A 13,873-nucleotide genomic window follows, 5' to 3' on the forward strand; every position below is an offset into this window, starting at 1 on the left:
CAACCTATCATAATCTCTAAGTCCATGGAGCCATCGTTGACTGACAATCACGTCGCACTTCACGTAACAACAACAGGAAGACACACGTAGCAAATGTAACATTGTCATAATTATACATGTCGTTCACTCGACAAAATACAGACAAATGTCACACAAAACAACGAGCCGAGCCAAAACAAAATAACGTAGCAAATCGTACTGTCTGTAGCAACTTATGTCAGTAAACAAATAACACTTATACGTCGAAAATGTCATTCAGCTATGTCAATTCGACAGACTCCTAATAACACTTCTGGCGGAAAAACAAACGTTAATCCCTAGCAAATAACTCTAACTCACCAAATCGTTATCGCGGGTCCGCGCCTCATTCCCTAACTGCATTTCACTGAAGTTTGCCCAAAAACACAGCCCCCTACCCGCGAAAGAATGAATCAAACAACATCACGTTTACTCAAAACGACTATGTGATTGTGTAATTTAACCCCTAAATCGTCCCTTTCTCACTTTCCATGACGTTTGATGAATGACGAAGTCAAACACAACACATTATAACACCATCTACATAATAATAAACAGTCCACAACTATATCTTCACATTATCAGGAAAATACCAAATAATCACCTTAAAAGAACATACACGTCATCGCTATGACGTGTGCCGTGACGCCTCTATTAAAACAAAAACGCCGTACACCTGTGAGTATTACACTGTGGTTTGTCTTTTACGCTGGAGATGGAGGCCGTGTTACACAAACTATAACAAACAATTAGCAAACTCAACTGAGTCCCAATTTAAAAAGGGTTAGACTGAACTATAGTGTCATTACTGTAATATGAAGTGTTGACAACTACTTGTTTTTCTAACACTCAAAACAATGCGTCAAAACCAACACACACAAAAACCCAAACACAACACAAATACACACACACACACACACTTTCTGCCACACATATCACAGGCCTGATGTAAGTACCTCATCACATTTCTAATACAAATGTTACTGTTGTCAGCTGTGTTACATGTATCATATTTAGCTAAACACCATTCCATAGCATCACCCACTTGAAATAAAAAGCCTGCCTCTTGTCCATCACTCACACTTCATTATATAACACATTCCATACAAATTACATATAACTGCAAAAAGATATGTTAACATGCAACAACAAACACCACTATTAACAGGCATATGACACAAATAACAACTTCATAATAAACAAAACCACAACTTACTTACAGTTTCTTCTCATTACAAACAAGATCATTTGTAAACGTCTGTAAAAACCAAATCATGTGTCATCTTAACTTAGACACTATATAAAACAAAAATTCACTACAAATCTTAACAATTCTATGATAACACAATAAATGTATTTTTCTAAACCAATACATTTTACAATCACAATCATGAAAACACTAAAAAAAATCCCAACTAACATTAACAATAACAACATTGGAGTCCTCTCAATTTTCTCTCCAGACCCATTATAACATCTTCCATGCAGAACAACAAATGTCAAAGCCTTTTCACAGAAGCTTTAAATGTATTAGCAATGTACAGCAGGTAAATGTGCTGACAGTATGAAACACTGTCATCTGATAAATCTTTACTACCTTGATTGACATGCATGAGCCTAAAGCCAGCACGTCACTCTAGAGTAAATACAATAAACTCAAAAAATCAAACACTACAGTTAATGTATCTCATTGGAATCAATCACTAAACACCTGAAACAACCCAAATGCTTATAGGTAGAAAGACACGCCATTTGTTCTCATAATTACTTGCAATGACCTCTCACTGCTCTCTCCTCTCTGCAACACTCCCTTTCTGCTGAAAGGCAAACAACTCACTGTTTCACACGTCCAGGTTCAGGTCATGCTGTGTATAGACAACAGGCCAACAGTTCAATAACTGTGAACAACTTTGACAATACTACTTTAAAGACCGTTTAAGCTCCGCTCAAACATTTTGCTAAACCTGTGTTGACAACTTAAATGATATTTGTCTTAAATTTTCTCCAGGAAAAACATGCACACCCCAACACCAACATGTCACAACAGCAACATGCCTTGACAGTAACATGCCCCAACACCAGCATGCCCCAACCGCACCATGCCACATGAGCAGCACACGCCGACCCGTGTCGCCTGCGAGGGCCCGTTCATTGCTGCTTGCAGCTTTAATTATTATTATTATTATTATTATTATTTTATTCCTTCGTCCAAAATGATCGCATTTTTCACTGCCTGAATGTGAATGAAAAGTCGATTTTATTTGGCAAAGTCATTAGGCTTGGCGAAAAATTTTATAATCTGTTGTTGTTGTGAACGTGCACCACTAGGTGGCGCTATTATCAAGGAAAGTACGTTTTGGCTAATAACTCCCACATACTTTGTCGCACCTTCAAAAACCTTATATCCACGCGTTCAGTGAATTGTGCTGAATCTCCTGATATAGGCCACGCCCATTTCTGCCTGGCGTTTTTTTTCACTAGCTCGCGAAATGTCGCAAACCTACTTTTTCGAACTCCTCCCAGGCAATTTCACCAATTTGCACCAAACTTTGCACACAGCATCTGTGGACCCTCCTGACAAAAAGTTATTAAAAGAATTTTGATATTCCAAGAAATACTCAAGTTATTAAATAACAACTTCCTGCAGATTTCGTTCCAAACAGGAAGTGTTGCATATCTCCACATTGGTTTGTCCAAATGACGTCAACCTCAGGATCCTACTTCCTCATGAGGCCCTAAGGCTCTGTGCTAAATTTTGGTTGATGACCACTAGGTGGCGCTCTTTAAATTGAACTATTTTATATCTCGACATCGGTTGGTCGGATTAACACGAAACTTGGTACAGTCATTGCCAATGCCCTCCTGAGGACAGCTGACAAAGGGGTTACCGATCTGACACTAGGTGGCGCTCTGGTGGCAGTTTCATTTTAGATTTGGCACTGTGCCCACACCATAACACTTATGGATATGAAATTCATAGGGGTGGTATAGACTGGCCCCTGTAACTCACACACCAAAAATGACCAGCAGGTGGCGCTATTATCAAGAAAAAATGTTTTTTGCTAATTACTCCCACATAATATGGTGCACATTGTTAAACATTATATCTATATGTTCCCTGAATACAGCCGAACCGTGTGATGTAGGCCACGCCCACGTTCGCACTGAATTTCCATTCGCAAATTCGCCAAATGTCGCAAACCTACTTTTTCGAACTCCTCCCAGGCAATTTCTCCGATTTGCACCAAACTTTGCACGCAGCATCTGTGGACCCTCCTGACAAAAAGTTATTAAAAGAAATGTGCTAGTCCACAGAATGCCCAAATTATAAAACAACAATTTCCTGCACATTGTGGTCAAACAGACATTCTTGTGTATCTTGATGAAATACAGTCCGATTAACACAAAACTTTTCCCAGTTGTGTTCCATGACACGATGAGCATTTCTACAAAATTTCGTGCAAATCGACCAATAGGTGGCGCTTTTATTGCTAAATGACAAAACAGCAGCTTCACTGCCTTCAGTTTTGTTTCCTCTACGCAAGTTGTTGCATGAACAAGCCTCAACAGCAGCAAGCCCACACAGCAGCATGTAACGACAGCAGCATGCCCCGACAGCAGCATGTCCCGACAGCAGCACGCCCCGACGCGCGTGGACTGCGAGGGCCCGTTCATCGCTGCTTGCAGCTTTAATTTACATTTTATTTGTAGGTATATTTATCTGTCTTATTACAATTTTTATTTGTGCTTACCCATTTGCTACTTTGTCTTTGTGCTGCTACAACACTTTAATTTCCCCTCTGGGGATCACTAAAGGATTATCTTATCTTATCTTATCTTAAACCAAGCTGGATAAGCATGGCTCTTATTCCGACTCTTTTCTTCCTGGGATGGTCCAGCCCATCAGGATAATATCACATATAGTGTTACATCCATAAACTTTTACTTCAATGTACATTGTACTGTGACGATAATTTACAGAATACTAGGGTCCAAATTGAACTTTGGGAACACACCTTGTACTTGTTGGAGCGCCCCTACAGAAATATTGCTTCCATCACATCGTCAGCCATCATCTGTGCTACCATTTGCACCTCTGCAGGTAACCAATAACATGGTTACCTCCCCTTCTCTCAGAAAATCCATAAATTCAAGGGACAGTACCATCCTTCACCTCATCCCTACCAAACACCTTTATGACACTGGATGGCATTGCATCACAACCCCACCTGCCTCAGCCCCTGCTATAAACCATGCAGTTTTAATTTCAATCCATCCGGTGTGTTCAGCCTCTTTCAGTGGCACACAGCCTGCCTTTGCTAGTTTTAGACTGTTGCATTTTCATGCCCAGTGCCTAGATTGTGTAAATAGCAAATGTACCTGTGCGTCCCTGGGCGTGTTGGTCTTTAAATGAAGTGTGGTCAGGTGCACTGATGGCACATTGCTATCTTTAGGCAGCAGAAAGTGGCTGCCCCATGGACCAAAAAAAGCAAGTTTAAAGTCAATGGTGCAGTGTTTTTCTGACAGTAAGATGCACCTACACAGGCAGATTCACAACACTTGTACACTCTAATCCTATGATTAGAGAGGCTGCTATCAGTCATTTCAAATGTTTCCATGCATGCAGTAATGTCACTGTCACAAATATCATTGCGCATTTAAGCAGCAAAACTAAAAGTTATAGTTATAAAGTTGGAAGGACAGAGGAAACACTCCAAAGGAAACAGAATGAAACTTTTAGCTTCTGAAAACACCATCCAGTCCTGCCTTCTAAGGGATACACTTGCAACTGTATCCTGACACTGCATCCTGGATCTTGGACTACCTCACAGGCTGGCCGCAGTATGTCTGAGAGTCTGGAGGCTGCGACAAAGAGGACGATGAATCAAAACCATCCTAGGTAACTCCTCTCACCCCCTCTACGATGAGCTGTGGCAGCTCATTCAGCTGCTGGTTCATTTTACCCCACTTCAGACGCTCCCTTGTAACTGCTGCCATCGGACTGTACAACAATAATGGAAAACAGCAGACTATAACAACACTTGGACTACCTAGCTTAGAGATACTGTCGAAGCATTTTTTCTATTCTAAAAACACTTTGGTGTTAGTGAATAACCTGTTCCTGGGAAGTACCAACCTTGGGATCGGTTGCAAAGCTTTACAGGTGTGGGACTGCAGCAGGATCCTTTGGGTGCCTCTCCCTGACTTTGTTCTTCTAGTTTTTCCAGGTTAGTCAGCTATAAGGACAAAATACACAGACGATATGTATTTCATTAATTTTCATGAATAGATTGCCTTTCATTTGATAACATTTAACCTTTACTAGTACAGGACTTATTTCAGCTGTTACGGCTGTAACCATGACCTCTGCCCAAATAGCTAACTACCTTCCAGTTGGTCACTAATTCTAAGACAGGCTGCTGCTATTGATAGGAGCAGTTTAACATGTAAGTGCTACAGTGAAACACACATACAAAAACAGGCACATGAACGTATTGTACATATTATCTATGTGTACCAGGTAAGGGTTATGCAGGCTGGTGCTGCAGTTGGAGGTCTGGGGTGAAGGAGGGGGAGCAGTCTGAGACAGAAAGGACGAGGAATTGCAGGTGCTGACTAGGTCTGGCAGACTGGTGGATGGGAAGCGCTCGAAACCCACGTCTGATTCCTCCTGCAGGAACGGAAGGAACGTTATGAGTGAGAGTGAGAGTGAGAGTGAGAGTGAGAGTATGTCTTGAGCGAGTCAATGAAAAAGCAAGTCAATGTAATTTCCCCAAACTCTAAACTCCCCCATCTAAGATTTGGCCAAAGTTCTCTGTTTTATGGTTCTTCTCTTTCAGTTAACTCAGTGGCTGTCCACATGCATCCAGAACAAAAAACTCAAACCAAAGTGAGTCAGATTACTTTCCACAGTAAAGGAACGAGCAAGTTGCTGTTCCTGAGCTATGGTGATAAATAATATTATGATGTCACAGTGTCAAAGTTTTTATCTTCTGGATACAAAATGTCATCACTTCATCATTTTATCCTATTAGACTTTTGTGTCATTTTTTTTTTTGGAATCATCATATGACTTGTGTTATGTGCAAAATGTGTTTTGTGCCATCACATTGACCTTGACCTCTGACAACCAAATTCTAATCAGTTCATCCTTGAGTCCAACTGGACTTTTGTGCCAAATTTGAAGAAATGTGTTTCTGGGGTATGGCCTCCACATACCCCAGTGTGCACTTACCCTGCTGGCCACCACTAGCTGGACCAGACCAGTAGTGGAGCGAAGGATAGTAACAGCCTCCTGATGAGTAAGACCCACCAGAGACTGACCATTAATCATCAGCAACTCATCACCAGCCTGAAGACGACCGTCCCTGAAACACACATATATTCAAGCACAAGCATTTACATATGCTGTCCACTTATACACACACACACACACACACACACACACACACACACACACACACACACACACACACACACACACACGTGAAAATTCTGCCCGAGTGCTCTGTACTAAAATCTCTCTAATTTTGTTCTGATTTCCTTTATTAGCATACAAGTTAGCAGAGGTAATGTTCAGATGTTTTGCTGTGGTTTGCTAGAGATTGGGAGCTGCAGTTGCATCATTCCTCAGGGATATTCATTTTAAAATTGTAATTTTCTTTAAAAATCTTTAATTTACGCTGTGTGCCAACTTAATTTACTCAGACCCAGCAACATATATACTTACACATCTGAACAAATATTTCAAGTGTTCCCTTTATTATGATACCTTGATTATTCAAATGTCCTTGTAGTTGAAAAAAAAATATCGAGCAGAGACACAAACTAGAGGCTAGTTCTTAACAGGTTAAGTAGTAAAAATATTGCATACACATCAATAACCGAAAACCTAATTCTATTATGATCTGTTAATACATTTTATTATTTATCATAATTTCGCTATCCAGATCAACCAGACAAACTAACAAACAAGACTGAAAACATAAGCTTCTTGGTGAGGGAAAAAAAAAAAATCAGGCCCATGAATTTAGTAAAATAGCAAATGTAGGCCTTAATTTCTTTATTTGTGCTAAGCACAGTACAGTTTATAAAAAGTATAACAGTCACTGCAATGCAACTAAATGTGAACAGCTGGTTTTGTCAGTTAAAGACAGAAAAACATTTGTATTTGTGGTAAATACAGTATTTTGTTGTGTGGGTGAGTGTGTACAAAGCATTGAATTCCTAAAAGAAAAAATGTGTCAGTGCTCAGCAAATTATTCCTTTCATAAAAGGTTTGAAACATAATATCAGTTACACACAAGAAAAAAACTTTATATATAATTTTGAAATACTTGATAAGTCAACCAGGAACAGATTATTATTGTGCTGTATGGAGGTTCAAACATGCTCTGCGGAGTTCAGGTAGAGATAATGGAGTATCAGCTGCACCTGATTTTTTCTGGACATCATTAGGACTGTACCTGTGAATGGCGCCCCCCTCCTCTACATGAGCAATGATGATGCCGTGAGGAGAGCGCTTGGAGCCCCGCCCCCCTGTTATCTGTATGCCCAACCCCTCCTGGCCCTTCACCATATGCATCTTCCAGATGTAGTTGCCCTCTCTGGCCTACAAAAGAGCACAAACAAACATAATGTATTAGACAGGGTTGAGTTACAGTCAAATATAATATATAATACACATTATCAAAAAGCTAAAATTAAAACAACCACTTTATGAGTTTTATACAGAGCACTTGTCCTCATTGCACTGTATGCCCTGATGAAGATTCCTCTGGGTCAAAATGTGTTGGTTTATACATGATACAATGAGAACTTTTATAATTATTATCACATTGCATCGGATTCCTTGTCAGACTGCCAACTAATTCGATGGACTTTTGGTGCTGCCAAAAAAAGGGTGACCTACACCCAATACTTTGACTGAATGCATCCTGTGTAGGCAATGATGTAGGTGTGAAGCTGCAATGGCTGCTTTGCTCATCACCCAGCCTACACCCCGTGTAAACATCAAGTAAGAACCACAGCTTGTGGTGTAGACCAGATCTTATGTGGTGCTGACAGAGAAAAACCTGCTCCAGGAAATAGTTTCTGTTAAGTTACCTCTTAACTCAAAAATGTGTTGCTGCAAGGAATCCATTAATCAATTAAGCCAGAATTCCAACATTTACCTCATCATTTTATACATTTTCAGTCACACAGCCACTTTAACTATAATCCAATATTGCCATTAAATGATCCCAGAAGTATTGTAATTATTGCTGAGGTGTGCTTAAAACACTCTATTATGTGGTAAATACTAATGAAACACAAATGTTGCAACACTAAAGATGTCTGTATCAGTTTGTTACCACTGAGCCTAAGTTGGGTATATATATCGGCTCAATTCTGCTCAGTGGAGTAGATATGACAATAGCCCTTTTTACACAAAGATCCAACAATACTGCCACAACAAGTATCCACTGAACCACACACTGAACTAAACAAAGCCAGCATAATGCTGCCCCAGAGTCTGATTTAAAATAGCATGCCGTCATTCTGGAAGGGTAGAGGTGGAAGAGGTGTGTTGTGTACGCACACAACAGTGCGTGAAACAGTGTCTCGTCCTGCCATCTAAGGCGTAATGGGGCTAATGTGATGTCGTCTTTTAAGTGCCCAACACTATAAAGTCCCCACAGACTGAATCCTACTGATTTTAGTAATCCAATGTCTGGATCTTATGTTGGGATTTTACTGTAAATGTTATCACTTTGGTGACCCCCAAACTTTTGGTGACTTTTCCTGTAGTACCACCAGTAGGACCATGTTTTTACTTATTCTGCGAAATATCTACTAGATCAACTGGGACAAAGTTTTGTACAGATGAATCCTTTTCAAACCTGGTGTTCCCCTGACTCAAGCATCATCATTAGGTTGCCAGTTTTGCTTTAGAGAGAAAAGTAAGCCAAAAATATTTTTATCTAGCTTGACCAACAGGTCAAACATTTAATTCGGCCAATATTTCTCTATATAACCAAATACCTGCAAGACTTATAACATTCCCATTAAATGTTAAAGGGTTATTTGTCTGTCAATTAACAACACCAGGGTAGTAAGACGAGATGAGATTAAGGCCCTTTAAGCTACATAAGAGAAACAAAAAAAACAAAAAAATATTCTATAGAATGGAGTATGGAGGATGAATTGAGGAGTCTCACAGCCTGAGGACAGAAGCTGCTCGGTAGTCCGGTGGTATGGCAGCAGATACTTCTGTATCTTTTGCCAGATGGCAGCAGGGTAGACAGATTGTGGCGGGTGTTGTCTTTTAGTATCCTGTTGTCTTTTAGTATATTAAGTATATCAAGGCTCAGCTGTACTTTATGTTTTGCTAATTAGCAGAACATCAGCATTTTAGTCACTGTAAGCCTCAAAGAGCCACTAGCATGGCAAGATCTACCACGCTGTGCTGGCCGTTGTGCTTGTGCAATTAAAATAGGGCCCTAATTCTTGAACTTCTGCACTGCCACTGCTCACAGCTTAATCAGCCATTTTAATGACTTGTGAGCCTAGAAGGATTTATATAACAGTGGACATCTTCATCTAGGGCACAAACATGCTAGCTACAGACATTAATCTTCATTTACAATCCCTGTGATGTGCTGGGACAATACACCAGCTGTCTGTCTCAATCCTCTGACCCACATGCCAAACCACTATCCCATTACTCTCTCTGGTTTCCTCATACCAGTTGTTGCAGGGTGATGATCCTATTTATCCTCTAAAACATCTCTACGCAAATCTAACTGCTGAACACCGGGCTGCTACACCTGCACCAGGACACTGTAATGTAAAATATTTGAAAATTCTTATCTTTATAAGTAATGCAGGTGTTTTTGTGACAGATTGGTATAACAACTGTATGTCAATTTATCTCTTTAGTTCACCAGATGTCATTCTGTTTCTAGAGCTACATAATAATCTTTACTGAAACATTATTTAGGGTTAATTAATGTGATATCCATCACCCACGACACAAGCTTGACATACCTTAACAAAAACTAAAACCCCTTTCATAAAGCAGTAGATCATTAGTGAACGTAGATAGCATAATGGAGTATGCAATCTAAGTTCAATAATGATCATATAAAAGTCAAATTTTGTCTTCTATACCATGGGTGTATTTACTTAGCTGGATATGGCCAGTAATCCTTGCTGCTAATTTGCCCCAGAGACCAACTGCAGTACTGCAGAACCATAGATCAACTTAATTAAAGAGATGTGTAAAACACTTCACAGGACATTTCAAACTGCATTTATTGCAACTACTTCAAACCACTAAGATTTAATAATTGTAGTGAAATCCAGCTCAGCAAAATTACAGGTACACTCAAACAAACATGATTCCTCCCCACTTAGCAGCTACAAACCTATCAGTATGATGCAATCCAGAAGGGATAGTTTTCCCACTCCCACGGAAGGACGAGCTTAACGCCTCAAGATGATTTATAATAAAGTTTTGGTGAGATTATCTGGGGCCAAAAGGACAATTGACACCCACAGGACGGAGATGGGGTCTGTCCAACAGTCCGGAAGAATTGGACCTCATCTTTGATTGGTATTGACTGTTTGTTTAATGTCTTTGGACCCTAACATCAAACAGATTGTAAGTAACACTTCAGTGTGAAGTCCCTTTTCGGTAACAGCCCCGAGACAAACACATGGGACTTTGAAGACCCCCTTTTCTTTACAGTGGAGCCTGACAGATAACAGCAGGGGCTGTAAATCTTCCTGCATACCAAACTGACTGAACATTAAATGCTTCTAACTTTGCAGCACCCTTTAAAATCAGTACGAAGTAACTTTTTTCATTAATTTCTCGTTTCGTTTCTTTGTTTCCTTCTCTTTTTGTTTATGCACTCCCAGTTCACATATTGCTTGTTTTTAATATTTTGGTTTGGTCATGGTGGATGACACAGTTGGTGCACCAACATAAACTCCGAAAGAGCTCGAGGAAAGCAACACCAAGCAAGAAAGAAGGCCTCAAAGTGCCGTGGGAGGAGATCAATCAGAGACTTGCCAATCTGCAGAGGGCGGAGAGCATCCGGAAGTGCAGGAAGAGGAAGGAGAAGGAACAAGCTAACTTCTTCAAGAACCCCTTCAAGTATGCCAGAAAGCTGCTGGAGGAAGCAAAGAACGGGGGGCTGGAGATAAACAGAGAACTGGAAGTAGACATCAGTATAGTCCAACCCCACCCTTGTCTCAGTTGAACACCCTCCCAATCCAAGCTCAGCAAAGTCAGAGAGGTTGTGAAAAAAGGCCAGAGCCTCAGCAGCCCCAGGTCCATATGGGATACGCTACAAGTTCTACAAGAACTGTCCAGCAGTACTAAAGACATGCATGTCATCTGGCTTGACCTAGCCAACACAGCAGCTATGCCACAGAGTTCTTCTACATTCCTGACATCAGCAGCAGCCTGGTCTTCAACTACTTCAAGGACCTACAGATAGGCTTCATCCTCCAAGGCTTCACAACCAGTTGGCAGCAGTTGGAGGTAGGCATCGCCATGGGATGCTCAATGCCCCTCATCCTCTTTGTGGCTGCCTTTGAGGTAATACTCTCTGGAACAAGACAGATGGTGGAAGGAATCAGATTGCCGTCAGACCAGAAGCTAAAAAAACGGTCTCTTCAAAAAGAACATCCTACAGCTGCCACTACAATCAATAAGCATGGGCTACAGGTAGTAAAAATCCAGGATAGTGCTGGAGATGAGGGAGTCCTCTGACCAGTCAGTAAGGAAATCAGACGTCCAGGTTCACACTGGTCGAAAGCCCAAGCTGAAGTTGACCTGTTGATTATGAGACTACAATACAAAGAGATCACCCGTAGAGCCCAGGCTGGAAGGACTGGTCTCGATTCTGGTTCAAGGCTAACAGGAAAGAGAGTAAGGAACAGGTGGTGTCTGAGGTGACAGGTGTGGAGGATGAGCACTTTAAGATCAAGGCTCTAGCACAAGGGCGATAGGGGGGCTGGACAATGTGGGAATTTTTCTTTGTCAAGGAAGGAGGGGGCAACACAAGCATGACACCAAACGTTCCGCCAAGATCAGTTCTTGCCACCTGGGACTGCACAATGGGAGTTGATCTCAGCAGGAAGTTCCAGTTCCCTAGGGAAATTACCACCACAGGCCTTGGCCCAGACATAGTGATGTTGTCCAGTGATACCAAGACTGTGCTAACGGTCCCGTGGGTGGAGGGCATAGAGGCTGCCGCAGAGAGGAAAAGGCTTAAGTACTCCAATCTTGCCGCAGAGTACAAGGAAGCTGGCTGGAGAACCATCATTTACACTGTAGAGGTATGATGCCGTGGTTTTGTTGGAACATTGGTTGTTCACCTCATAACACTTATTATGAGGACTAGCTGCATGGGGTGGCAGGGAGACAGCCTTGTCACTGACATGCCACCAAGTTTAAAGGGGGTACCGGAGGAGTTGTGTCAGGCAATAATGCCATAGCAGATCACACCTATCTGTATATTCAATATTTGAAATACGGGTGCCAGGTTAGGAATGCTGGTTAGTTGCATGCAACACTCTGAGTCTATATGAACTTAACTTAACCAACATCAACTGAGCGGTGTGTCAAAGTCAAATACCAATAAACTGACCACACAGAGGTCACATTAACACTCAAACAGTCCAGTATAGATTTAAGACGTGCATTTCGTTAACAATTAACAAAAATATAAACAGTTCTGTGCTTAGCCGTGCTATATCATGCTGTATGCTATCTAGGCCTATTTCACATTACCAGTCCTTGAGGACAAAGATGCTGGCGGTTCCTTAGCTGATGAGCCAGGCTGAAAAAGGTTGTGTTTTCAATGATGAACAGTGCCGTCCTGCTGTGCAGTGTTCTTTGAGAAATTGGAGGAAACTGGTCACTCCCATAGGTCCTTGCAAAGTTAGTAGCTCTGTACACACTTGTTTTCCTCTTGCTTGCAGAGTTAGCTGGAAGATTTTTGTGTCATACCTGCTGGCTAGACTTCTAGACAGGACCTTGTGGTGCTGCCATAGACACAAGTTCTGTGGGCTTGCCAGAGCTGCAGTAGACAGCTCTCAGCAGCTGTTGAATCCTACCTGCTTAAAGGTGTGTCTTAAACTAATGACACGCTTGTCTTGCTCCTCACAGTACTATCGAAGAATGACCACTAATAGAGGGGCTTAGGTGGTTACAAACACGTTTTATATACCCTAACAATGAAAGCCCCCAATTATTTGGTAATTTAAAAGCTTTTATAATGAAGCAGCATTACAGGAAATTTTGTGTTTTCAGCAGCAGTAACTAAACATGACTCCTGTTACAGGTGAAAGCGAACACGATGAAACAGTAAAACACAGCAAATGTTTTAGTACAAACAGGATGAGAGAAACTAAAGAGATTCAGTCAGAAGCTACAAAAGTAATGAGAGCTGAACACACTGACTTCATCTTTCTCTAAGGTTTCCTGCACAGACATGAGTTGAGTATCAATTTGCAAAACAACTGTTTGAGGGGGAGACGGGTGCTTGTTATGGGTTGGCTGCAGTATTGAGACATCACCGCAGCCCACTAGGAGGTGGGGCGTGCGCGGCTTGGCTCAACTTAGAGCAAATCAACACGACATTGACTCAATACGGCCAAAAGTGCTGGTGGAACAACGCCAACACAGCTCAAGTCATCGACCTGACCTTCGAAACCCCCAGATGCCAATCCAATTAAGCATCCATGGGACATGCCAGATCAAGTCCAATCCATGGATGCCTCTGCCATGACAGGTGGTATTTGGTCTGCAACAGTGTTTGTGTGGATAGTGCGAGCCAAGCGGCCTCCACGCGTATAC

General features: G+C 41.4%; 1 protein-coding gene across 2 annotated transcripts in view; it reads right to left on the reverse strand.

Annotated features, from left to right (window-relative positions):
* pdzd2 (PDZ domain containing 2) overlaps nt 1–13,873 on the reverse strand; it is a 105,195-nt gene that overhangs the window by 50,995 nt on the left and 40,327 nt on the right. For both annotated transcript variants that reach the window (XM_073465315.1, XM_073465314.1), the window contains exons 5-8: nt 7,485–7,630; nt 6,254–6,386; nt 5,537–5,689; nt 5,156–5,255 (exon numbers count right to left, since the gene is read on the reverse strand). In XM_073465315.1, the coding sequence (XP_073321416.1) occupies nt 5,156–5,255; nt 5,537–5,689; nt 6,254–6,386; nt 7,485–7,630 (532 nt within the window). The remainder of the gene's footprint in view (nt 1–5,155; nt 5,256–5,536; nt 5,690–6,253; nt 6,387–7,484; nt 7,631–13,873) is intronic.

This window comes from Pagrus major, chromosome 5 (assembly GCF_040436345.1).
Source record: "Pagrus major chromosome 5, Pma_NU_1.0".
In the NCBI taxonomy this organism is placed as follows: domain Eukaryota; kingdom Metazoa; phylum Chordata; class Actinopteri; order Spariformes; family Sparidae; genus Pagrus; species Pagrus major.